Genomic DNA, 12,018 nt, shown 5'->3' with positions numbered 1-12,018 from the left:
GTGATGCTATAACCAACTGAGCTATCGGGGCAGATGAGCTGTGAAACATAAGCAAAACATGCAAAAGAAAAGCATTGCCCTACCAGCCAAGCTGATACAATCTGCAGACTTTACTAGGAATGGCACATAAATGAACGGGCGCCACAGTGCTTCGCACCTAAATATCCAGACGCCACAGTGTGCGCGCCTATTTGACCGGCGCCTAACTGTTTGCGCCTAAAAGACGTGGACCCACAGCAACAGCATTGTTGCAAAATAGATAATCAGAGGCTTCCTTTTTTGCAGAGTAAGCATTCTTTGAATTTCCTTTGCTGTTAAAACTAAGTCTTGAATGAACACTCTCATTCATGATGTTTGCTGGAAAAGAATATGTGTCTCTGAACATGGGTGATGGAGTTTCTGGAAAGTCAACTTCAATACTAAGGGTGAACAAACTAGTTTTATTAAATTTCTTTTATCACAACCATCTGGATTGTGATAAATTACTTGAATACCAAATATCTTTGTGTGCTTCTTGTTTTGCGGACTTTGATTTGAAGTTTTTAGATCATTTTATTAATACTAAAAGCAATCAAATGAGCAACCCTATTACCCAAGGTATTTTACCAACAGCCACAGAGATAAAAATTCAATTGACTGGTAAAGGCAGTGGTCGATAGTCTGTGGCAGAATTAGTGTAGCAATATTGACGAGCCCAGACTCATGATTGAAACATGGTGTCTATTGCTGTCAATTGTTGCTACAATTGGCTGCTAGGAAGCATGTACAGTATAACTTTTATTCATTTAGACCTACAGTGTTTGCAATCTAGATATGATACTCTTGTGATGACAAAAAAGTTGTTCAGGATCCCCTGACAAACTTAAGAAGGTCTGATAGACTACAAGCTGTTGGCTTATATAATACAAAATAAAGCAACACAATTTGAGAAAGAAACATCTTCCTGGACTTATCAAATATTATAGTTTCAATTATTGTTCTTAGATTAAGCCAACATCACATTCTTGTACAAAAGATACAGTGAAACTTCAACTTTTGCATATCAATTTATATTTTTCCACTTGTTAACAAATTTGTATTGCTTGTCCTTGCACCAAGTAACTGCTGTATCATATTCATTGTATCAAGTGTTTCTCGGCAGCCGATTTGTAGCAAGAATTGACAGCGATAGACATGTGTTTTGCCCATGAGGCTGGGCTCATCAGTATCGCACTGTATTCTTGCCACAAGGGTATTCGACCGCCACTTTACCTGTCAGTTTAACTCTTATCTTTGTAGAAAGAGAAGAGCCAACAAAACCAGCAGGCGCCAGCGGAGGACATGTGAGGAAAGGGGCATACTTCCCGGGTATCAGCACAAGGCTGAGCATTCAGTAGTACTCACTGTACTAGTGAATGCTCAGCCTTGTGCTGATAGCTGGAAAGAATGCCCCTTTCTTCACATTGTATCAAGTGTTGAAAATAGTAAATAAGTAATACATTGACACAAAAAATTACATAATTCAATGTGAAATGTACAACCTTTATTGCTTGTTGATTGTTATAACTTATAATTTTTTATTCTTTTAATAGAGGTGGAAACGAACAACCACATATCAAAAGAAACTTGTGTTGTTGATTATTGCATTGTTTGCCATCCTTGCTATTGTCTACTACTCTCAGAATGAGGTTCCAGCCAAACGCCATGAAATTAAAAAGAACTCAAATGAGCCGATTGTGATAAAGTAAGATTTAAAAAGTTTTCAATTTTTTTTATTAAAGCTTCAGCTTGCAGTAAATATTTCATAAGCTATCTCTGTTTTGGAAGTTTAGTTTTTACTTGCATCATTAGCTTTTTGCTACATTTAAGTGTGACTGAATTACAATTTTTTGTAGAAGGTTAGTGCATTTATTCTTGATAGCCTTATACATGCGACGAATAAACTGCTATTGGAATAGTTAGAGTTATAGTCAAATTGGATTTGAACCCTTGTAAAGTATTTAATAGATATCCATAGCGAAAGTAATATTGCATAGCTTGACTACACACCGTGTGAAATTACTCACACTTTTTTCACTTGATAAACGCACCCTTGTTTCAAAATTTTGTTTGGTACTTGGTTTTGCATTATATCAAAGAGTTTAAAAGTCGTTAATCACCCTTACACTAACTGGTTTGATACATTATACAGTAGTGTGAAAGCATAGACTTATTAGGAATGGACAATTCACTAATAGTTTAGAATTTTTAGTTTTATGTAATATAATATATAATATCAAGAAAAACTGGACCAAAAACTACAGCATCTCTCTATAACTGGTACAATTTTTGGAAAGTGAGCACCTAGCAAACAAAGACAAACTTAGCTGAAACAATTTAATGACAAGGTAGAAACTATCATTCCTACAACATATCACAGGAATACTTGGTTTAATTATTCATCTGAGGCCGTCGATGCCTGGTTCAGGCAAGGCAAATGAAGAAGAATTTCGAGAGAATTATATGATAGATTTTTTTTTAAGTTTATAGACTGATATTACTAAGATTGGCAAAATACATTTTTTCCGTACCACATTGGCATTAAAGTATTTACTGTTTCTCAGTACAAAATGTTTTGTTTGTTTTATTCGAAGCACTCATGTTTTTCTGCAGCGATAAGATAGATAAAGGAGTCCAAAACTTACAAGTCCAGCAGCCTCTTTTGGAGGATACCAGGAATGAAAAACAACCTGCTGCTGATGATCAAGTATGATCAATGATCATGATCGAATTTCTTGATAAAGTTGTTAAGTTTTAGAGATTTTGGCCTACTGTAGATTCAAAGTTACTATTAGTATAAAAAAAATTATTGTACCTGTACTTCTTTTTGTGTTATTTTGCATTATTCATAATTATTTATGACCTAAATAATCAAATAACACCTGGGATTAGTAAAAACGTAATTTGAAAGAAAACAACTTGAAACAACTGTTCAAAGACTTTAAAACTTTTTTGCTTATTTCAGCTACAACTTCATAATCCGAAATTGGTTGTTGGTTTGGGTAAAGATGAACTTGTCCATGAGGTATGTTGTATATTGCTTCATATTTTTCCAAAAGTGTTTACTTTGACGCAACTAAAGTATAGGTGCTAAATGCCTACAGTATGTAAAATGCCAATTGAGCAACGTTTTGATTGGGAACTTTTAGTGATTCGTTTCCAATCAAATTGATTACATTGTTCCAAGTGTAGTTTTTCCTTGCTGGCTGCACAGTGTGTACAACACATACAAGTGTGCATTTTTATTACATGTAAATGTGAAAATCAGTCGCCTTTTTGTAGTGAAAGCATGTGCTGCAAAAATACTGCATGTGGGCGGAGATTGTGGAAAATCTAGTATTTGCTTAGTTGGATTCGTAGTTTTCATGTACCGACTACCGTACTACAGCTGTCTCTAACGCAGAGATTCTCCAACTGGATGTTGTGACGCCCTGGTGTGTTCTTTCAATTTTGCACTGGCTCCCCACAATGATTCCGATTTGTATCCAAACTTGATTGCGGTAATAAAATGTTTTGAGATATCATCATCCCCTGATATGTGCGATGCATTTTAACCTATTGTTACGAAGCTGTAGCAATTTATGATCTAATCAAAAAGCACAATTTTAATTCAGTTTACCGCGAGACAAATGAAGGCTGGTGACACCTCCAACAAATTTTTAAATTATATACCGGACTCATTATATTATTGTTATCGCTAAGTGCGTCGCTAGGCCAGCAAAAATTTTCGAAGGTTTCGCGATGAGGAACGTTTGAGAACCACTGCATAGTGCATATACGTATTACTGGAGTAGACCAGTTTTATTTAATCAGATCCCAATTTACACCGATTTCATTGATTACGTCATTTTATTTTACTTTCTCATTCGAGGCAATTATGCATTTTAGAAGAATCCAAACGATCTGGCTGAAAATCAAGACGGAGCAGGACCAGATGAGGTGAGCTGCTCACTTATTCAATGTTCAGTCATTTTTATAGGAATGCTAATTCATTTGGAGGTGCAAAACAACTCAAAAACGTAACATTGGATAAAGAAGAAAATTATTTGAAACGAAGACAAAATCATTCTGCAACAAAGTGATTTCTTTTTACTTCTCTAAAGAGTAAAGTTCACTAGTTAACTGTAAATTTGCCACAACTGCACTTTTGTACAGATTTTTTACACTGTAAACTTCCATTGTGTATCACACGACCGGTGTACGGTCGATTGGTCGACAGACGTTTGTTCGACAAGACATTTGGTCGACAGGACGTTAGGTCGACAGAACGATTCATTTTAGGGTTAGAGTTAGGGTTAGGTTAGGGTTAAGGTTAGTTAACTAACCCTAACCCTAAAATGAATCGTTCTGTCGACCTAACGTCCTGTCGACCAAACGTCATGTCGACCAAACGTCCTGTCGACCAAACGTCCTGACGACCAAACGTCCTGACGACCAAATGTCTGTCGACCAATTGTCCTGTCGACCAACTGACCGGGTACCCACACGACCGTAGTCCAGCACAGCAAGTTGTTGAACTTGGCCAAATTTGGTGTCCTGTGTGATAAAACCTTATGTATTTGTACCAACAATGGTTCCATGTAAATCTTCATTAATTTCTATGTTTGAAGGTTCTTGCTGCTCCAGATCTTCCTAAAGATCATGATCTTCCTCCAGGTGATTTTCTTGTATATCTGGCTATTGTGTTTTATTAAACAAAGATGCAAGATATCGGACGAGTGAGACTCACCTCATAGGTGAAGGTGGAGAGTATTGCTTCATAGGTCTGGATCAAGGCACGAACTTCAATGGATTGATCAGCTCTAACTTCCCTTACCAACACCTTCCATTTTGTTCCGCCCTTTGTTTTTATTAATGGTATAAGCCTCGCTACTCAATGCAACAAACAGTTTACCAGCCTCATTTGTTTGTTTGTTTGTTAACAAGACTTATAGCAATGATACGAGACAGCCAACCGCTTCAAGTGGACAGTTTGCTGGGTTGGTTCACGAAAACAGAAAAGTTTTATGCGTCAATTTTTATTTGTAGTTCCGACATGCTAGCCAGTCCTGTAGCTTGAATTATAATGAAAATGTAAATTGAGTACCGTACCATAAAAAAAAAAGAACAATCTCGGTTGTAAAACTGATTATGCAATGGCATTCAGTTGAATAAAAAATTAACGCTTTATTTTTTTTTTTATAGGTCGGTCTCCATTGGTATCAGCCGGCAAATACACAGAGAGGCAGAAGTATGTGGTTGACATGTTCAAACATGCCTGGAAAGGTTACAAAGATACGGCGTGGGGCCACGATCACTCTCACCCCATTTCCAGGCATTATGACGATTGGTTCCATGTGGGACTCACAATCCTTGATGCCCTCGACACCTCGTACATAATGGGCCTCAAAGCAGGTGCGATATTTTAAATGAAAATGGAACAATTTATTATTTTTAACATCTATAATAATTCACGTTTGCTCTCGAGGCTTATTACAATCGTTCAGTAATAATGCATAATAGTAATGACATGTACTGTATATTGTGTAACAATTATTTTGGTTTTTTTCTCGACTTCTAGTGAACTGTACATGCGTGTTTTTTTCTTCCGGATTTGTTCATTGAGCGCCATTTTTAGTTTATGTTCCTAATACACCTAGCAACTTGCATTTGTGAACCGTCGGTAACTGACCGCTCAAATTTAATACAATTTTTCTGATATCACAATTCATCACATGCAGAATACGAAGAAGCAAGAGAATGGATTGCCAAGTCGTTGACCTTCGATGTGAATGTGGATGTCAATCTATTCGAATGCACAATCCGGGTGCTTGGGTCCATGCTGAGCGCCTTCCATCTCACCAATGATCAGTTGTACAAAGATAAAGCGGTGAAAAGGCCCTTCTATTGTTTTCGTGCATACATTTTTTCTCTTAACCGAGAGATGTCTGTCAGTTGTAATGTACCTTTTGTAAGTTTTTAACTTTTTGATACGCCATGGAGTCAAACTCTTTTTGAACTTCTGCTATCAATATTAAGCTGTCCCAGTATAGTTGCCGATGCGTCAATTACTTTCATAGATGTAGTAGCGACTGTGAAGTGACCCATGTTTGCTTGATATCTCATTGAACTACCTGTGGTTTCAGTTGGAGTAGGAAAGATAGCTGTTTTTTGAACCGCCTTTCTTTTGTACATTCCGCCCGGAAACTTTAAAAGCTTCAGAGCGTGTTTCGTCTACCTCTTAAATCTCGTCTATGTTTCACTTCTTTCATTGGGTTTCTGGAGTAATTTGACGTTTTAACAATAGGAAACGTATTCTTCCTATATGTATTAAGTTCAATAATACCCTTTGCTGTAGATTGACATTGGAAACCGGTTACTACCGGCCATGACCAAATCAGTGTCGCCGGTGCCTTACTCAGACGTGAACTTAAGGACCAGCCATGCCCACGCACCAAAGTGGGGCCCAGACAGCACAGTGTCCGAAGTCACCACCATCCAGTTGGAATTTCGTGATCTTTCGTTTGTAACTGGGAATCCAAAGTACAAAGTAAGTCTCATTGTGAGCATCACAAAGTGATTAATATAGTTCGAGTTTGTACCGACTACTTTTTGGTGTGATTCCCAATAATTTCATTGTTTATATTTCTTGTAAGAAAAGTCGGACGTTTCCACACATCACATTGCAGAAGAACGTGTCGTTTTTTAGCAGATAAACGTCAGTGATTAGATGTCTAACCTAATAACAAGTTGAATCTGGCAACCCTCGGTAACAGGGACATCACCTGATTAAAACTGGACTACTACTACATGCTATATGCACCAATAACAAGTTCACATGCTTTTCATGATCTAGTAGCAACCTAGTTAGCCAACATACACCAAAACAGATGTTTATATGCTGCTTAGATTTTCTTGTTAGATGCAATAGATTAACATTATAGATCTTTAAGTCCTACTTTGATAGACTTTTCATAATAATTTCATAAAGCTGATGGCTATACCCTAAATTCCAGTACGATAAACTGTTTTCAACGTCTACACTCTACAAGCAGGCGAAAGAACCGGGATTTTGAATCAAAAGGAACTTTTCAGTCCGAGGATAAATATTTAACCACTCAGATAGGATGGATTGTTCACTGTTCAGCCGCGCAGTAGAAGGGCCCCGGTTCAACACCCACTAAGAATACGCGCCTGTGTCTTGGAAAGTGTCTTCATCACTTGCTTGGTGGTGGACACCAGTGAGGCCAAGAAGATTGGTTTTCTTATCCTCCCGTCCACGTAATCGAAATTTTGAACAGCCGACGCAAGTCTTGGTGTGACGACAATGATAAATTGGATCTTCTCCCAACATTTCTTCCCAGGATGCGGTGGATATAGTCACTACCCACGTTGCAAACCTTTCCGGGAGGAAGAGCGGATTGGTTCCCATGTGGATCAACGCCAACACCGGATTGTTTCGGCCTGGAGGAACGCTCACAGTCGGTGCTAGGGCAGATAGTTACTATGAGTATCTACTGAAGCAGTGGGTGCAGGTGAGCTTACACGCAGTGATTTGCATCATTTCTTTGTCAGTTTTCATCTTTTGTAGTAGTTATCTTCATCATGATGCATGATACTAAAACTTGAAATTGTAGAACAACAGCAAAACACTTTATTAAAACATCCAGGGATGCAAATATTTAGAAACTGGCTGAGAACAGAATAATGTATCAAACTAATAGTTATCCCTCAAAAGGTGGCTGACTTCTGTTGATTAATTAATATTATACAACGCAATTGTAACGTTTGCAGACTGGTCGAACGGAAGATTACTTGCTAGACAAATATCTGGAGGCTGTTAATGGAATTAAAACCTACTTGGTCGGCAGTTCCGTACCGAACGGGTACACTTATGTTGGGGAACTGTTGGGCGGGGTTACTCCGAGTGCGAAGATGGTAATTATCTTTTGAGGCTCATATCAACAACATACGCCAAAATTTTGTTTCAATTTGTTATATATTTGCACATATTTTGTTTTAGAAGTAACCCAGACAGCAAAGCAACCATATTTTACATGGATGCAACATCTGCAGACGTTGAATTAAAATGAAAAAAACATGGTTGATTTGCTGTCTGGGAAGATACAGCAGTTGCTAATAAAATGCTCGATGCAGCAAACAGATGCAAACTTATTCAAATAGAATTGGCTTCATTAAAAATATTCAAGAAGGTTTTATTTATTTCTATATTTCTGAATTTGAATTTTCCTATTTGACAAACTTTTCCATTGTAAATAAACGCAGCGGAAATTCTCCTTGATTAAGATCAATAAAGATTTACGTTGAAAAAAGCAAGTGCAAACAAGCAAGCTTACTTACGTAACTGTGCTGCAGGACCATCTTGTTTGCTTCCTGCCTGGTACACTGGCTCTTGGATCAACTTTAATCTCTGGCAGTCATAGCCGCGAGGCTGAGGAGCATATGGCCTTGGCAAAGAAGCTTGCCGCCACCTGCTACCAGATGTATGCCAATACACCAACTGGCCTCAGCCCTGAAATCACTTATTTCAATCTGAACCAGGGAGCCACTAAAGATTTAATTGTGAAGGTAGTTTCAAATATCTTCTTCTGACTATTTTTACGCTAGATAATAATGTGAGTTTTATATAGCGCTGTACCAATCGCAGATATGTGTTACTCTCCAGCGCTTTTCAAAGCAAGCATGATTTGCTTGCAGTACAGCTGAGCTTGAATTTATGTTACTACTGATAATTTCTACATGTTCCCAAAGTCTAACGAAGCGTGGCCTCTGCTTTTTCTTTATAATTAATCAGCCCCCTGAAAAAGCAATTCTAAAGCCAATTAGCTTTAAGTGCATTTCTTTATTCATTGGATCCCATTTGATAAAGTGCCTTACCGACAAGCTGCTACATGTTGGCTCAAAATATTGCTGCCGAAGTCCGCAATTAACTCATATTGTGCTGTTTTTTTCATAGCCCTTAGACCGCCACAACCTCTTACGCCCGGAGACCGTTGAGTCTTTGTTCTACCTGTGGCGCATTACTAAGGACGAGAAGTACAGAGATTGGGGGTGGAACATCGCTCAGGCGTTTGAGAAATATTCAAAGGTGATATGTTGCCATTTTTTTACTTTTTCAATGTTGACATTTTGTTATTTCAGTATTTTGTTTTAAAGTGTGGGTTAGATGATATTTAGCAGAAAAACGAACGATCACATACTGCCTTGTTAGTCTTAACACTCTTTTAATGTACTGTAATAGATCAGTCAGTATCCTGAACTGTTTAACTCTCCGTTTGTGTAAGCCAGGGGTCACCAAATGGCGGCCCGCGGGCCGCATGCGGCCCGCCACGCCGTATCGCTGCGGCCCGCGGAAGGTATCAGCGTACAAGTATAATCAAAAATACTTTTCTTGAGGAGTCAATGAGCATGAAGGTAAAAAATACTTTCCGGGAAGCATATTATTTTCGCTTTGCATACGATTCCACCGACCAATCAGATTGTAGTTCTAGGTGGGGGTCGCTCAACGTTATTCCAATGCGATGTCCAGCCACACTGTCCCAGTGGTTGATTAAAACGTCTGTTTTCGAATTTCGAAATTGTCTGTGAGCATAGGGTTGCTTATTTTAAGTTTGTGAGTGTCATGTAAACACTAGTGTGCGTTTCACCGTTATTGTGTTTCACAAGCAGTGTTCCCTTTAAGCAAGTTTTTGTTAGCAAAATAGGCCGGTGTGCCAAGTCAATTTATAATAAATTGACAAAGTATCATATATAAATTTAAAGACTTTTTCTGGTTGTATCAATAAAATGAAATATCTTCTAACAGGTGTTGTTTGTATTAATTCTGGTTGTATTTTCATAAGACAACTTCTGGTTGTATTATGGTTGTATTTTCATAAGACAACTTCTGTTTGCATTATGGTTGTATTTTCAAAAGACAACTTCTGGTTGTATTATGGTTGTATTTTCAAAAGACAACTTCTGGTTGTATTATGGTTGTATTTTCAAAAGACAACTTCTGGTTGAATTATGAAAATATTTAGTTTGATATGTTGTTAATCAACAATTCTTGCCATGCTGATAAGCACCACAAGTATTGTTGTAACAGTTGTCAAATAATCAAGAAATACGGTTTTATAGACTCTCACAAAAAGATGAAAAACCAACTCATTGCTTTTTTAGAGGGAACACCGTTCATGAGTTACGATAGAAACGTTTTTTTTCGGTAATTTCTACAAGTGTTTGTTTCATGGTGCCTAGTTTCTTTCTCCCCGTTATTGGAGCCTATTTTTCGCTGATATGTTAGCAGCATAGCAGGTCACTGTTGTTGCCTGTATTGCGATGTGTCAAACATTTGTTTGGTTACTGAAACTGTTAATTGCAAGATATCTTTTGCGAAGCGAAGTGACATCACTCTTGCTTGGCGATGAATATTCTAATGAAACCGTTCGCCTCGCTACAAGTGCGCAAAACAAGTGGCCTCGTTTATTAGACATTGTTAAAGAAGTCAAAAGTGTTGTTAAAGGAGCTTGGCCTGGCAGTAGCGTTGTTCGACTAATTTTGTTGCTGCGGTATTCTAAGATAAATATGAACAACATGTAACGCTGAATACTGGGCACGAAATGCGTTCATTTCTAGCATAAGAGTCAACCTACCTAAAATTTTATTAGTGCGGCCCGCCACAGCTTTCCTTAGTGCCAAAGTGGCCCGCATGCAAAAAAGGTTGGTGACCCCTGGTGTAAGCGATTCAAAAAAATAAGATATCACAGTTATCACACGTATGGTAGGCAAGTCTAGATCTGTGTCTTGTGATGTAGGATTCGGATTGGTCGGCAGTAAAATTAATTTTATGTCCAGTTTCAAGGATGGCTATTTCTAAGTGTTTTGTCAAGACAACTTTATGTGTTTCTTTCTTCCATCTGTTTCCTCTTTTATTACGAATGTATCAACCAATCGTAACATCACTTTTTTATGTAATGACGTTTTTATTAGAAAAAGTCATCTTATGTTTATCAAGCAATCGCTTTTACGTTTGGCGGAAATAAGTTGTTCCCAAAATAGTTTTAAAATTCTTATTGTCAATATTAACACTTACTAAACTCACCTTTTATTTCCAGGTGTCTGCGGGCGGTTACACTTCAATCCATAATGTAATGGATCCCAATGACACTCGTCCCATGGACAAAATGGAGTCTTTCTTTCTAGGAGAAACTCTTAAATATTTATTTTTGCTCTTCTCTGATGACGATTCGCTGATGGCGATCGATAAGTGGGTTTTTAACACGGAAGCCCACCCATTTCCCATCCGCGAATCAGCTGCTGTTGTGTGAGCCAGTCAGCAATGTACTCTCACGAACAAAAAGTTACTTAGTTCGGTCAATATCGAGAAGAAAGTCATCCTGTCCGGGGGTTACGATATGTTGGAAGAGCACACACAGCCCAGACAGCAAAATCCGTCATTTTTACATTGATTCAACGTCTGCAGACGTCTGAATCAATGTAAAAATGGTAGATTTTGCGGTCTAGAAGGTTTATGTCACCCTGTTGTATCAGCTTTTTGTTACCATGGGTTTACCTCACTCTCTCTGTTAGTACCAGCTGGTTGTTGGTACTGATACACAAGAATAATATTACACCTAGACTGTCTTATATCAAAATATAGGCATGCACAATTGCCTATTTTTGTTTTGACTAATGTTGTAATGCTGAACTGCCTGTGAATAATAAAACGTTTTTTCTGCAGTAAAAGCATTTTTACTTTCCATTTTTCTCGTCCTAAATATTTTATTTAACCGAGTTTGCACGAATATATCTCTGTAGAGAAGCAATGTTTTTGTTACCTGTACAATGTACATCAGCCGCTGGCTTGTGCAATGTACGTCTTTATAGGGTTAGAGTTTTGAACCAAATCCAAGCGTGCGTTGCGAGCAACATATGTATGCGATATGCACGCATATGTACTCATTTCATGGCGAAATATCATATCCTTTGTAGGAACATAAATGCCATCGAATTTTATTT

At 37.9% G+C, this 12,018-nt stretch overlaps 1 protein-coding gene across 1 annotated transcript; it reads left to right on the top strand.

Annotated features, from left to right (window-relative positions):
- The first annotated feature begins 288 nt into the window (after positions 1 to 288).
- Positions 289 to 11,422, top strand: LOC145769543 (endoplasmic reticulum mannosyl-oligosaccharide 1,2-alpha-mannosidase-like). The gene is made up of 14 exons (XM_082581194.1): positions 289 to 425; positions 1,572 to 1,723; positions 2,632 to 2,725; positions 2,984 to 3,043; positions 3,907 to 3,957; positions 4,629 to 4,674; positions 5,203 to 5,412; positions 5,739 to 5,887; positions 6,356 to 6,547; positions 7,362 to 7,532; positions 7,792 to 7,935; positions 8,374 to 8,586; positions 8,975 to 9,106; positions 11,115 to 11,422. The coding sequence occupies exons 1-14, from the start codon at positions 348 to 350 to the stop codon at positions 11,325 to 11,327; spliced, it is 1,905 nt and encodes a 634-aa protein (XP_082437320.1). The 5' UTR covers positions 289 to 347; the 3' UTR covers positions 11,328 to 11,422.
- Positions 11,423 to 12,018: the final 596 nt, after the last annotated feature.

This window comes from Aplidium turbinatum, chromosome 4 (assembly GCF_918807975.1).
Source record: "Aplidium turbinatum chromosome 4, kaAplTurb1.1, whole genome shotgun sequence".
Lineage (NCBI taxonomy): Eukaryota > Metazoa > Chordata > Ascidiacea > Aplousobranchia > Polyclinidae > Aplidium > Aplidium turbinatum.
This window is presented reverse-complemented; position numbering and strand designations above follow the sequence as displayed.

Bases quoted from the DNA above. Each gene is read 5' to 3' on its own strand.
- LOC145769543 (XM_082581194.1), top strand. From the start codon at position 348: ATGATGTTTGCTGGAAAAGAATATGTGTCTCTGAACATGGGTGATGGA. The intron at 6,548-7,361 runs GTAAGTCTCATT...ATTTCTTCCCAG, and splicing joins CTGGGAATCCAAAGTACAAA to GATGCGGTGGATATAGTCAC. The intron at 7,533-7,791 runs GTGAGCTTACAC...TAACGTTTGCAG, and splicing joins TACTGAAGCAGTGGGTGCAG to ACTGGTCGAACGGAAGATTA.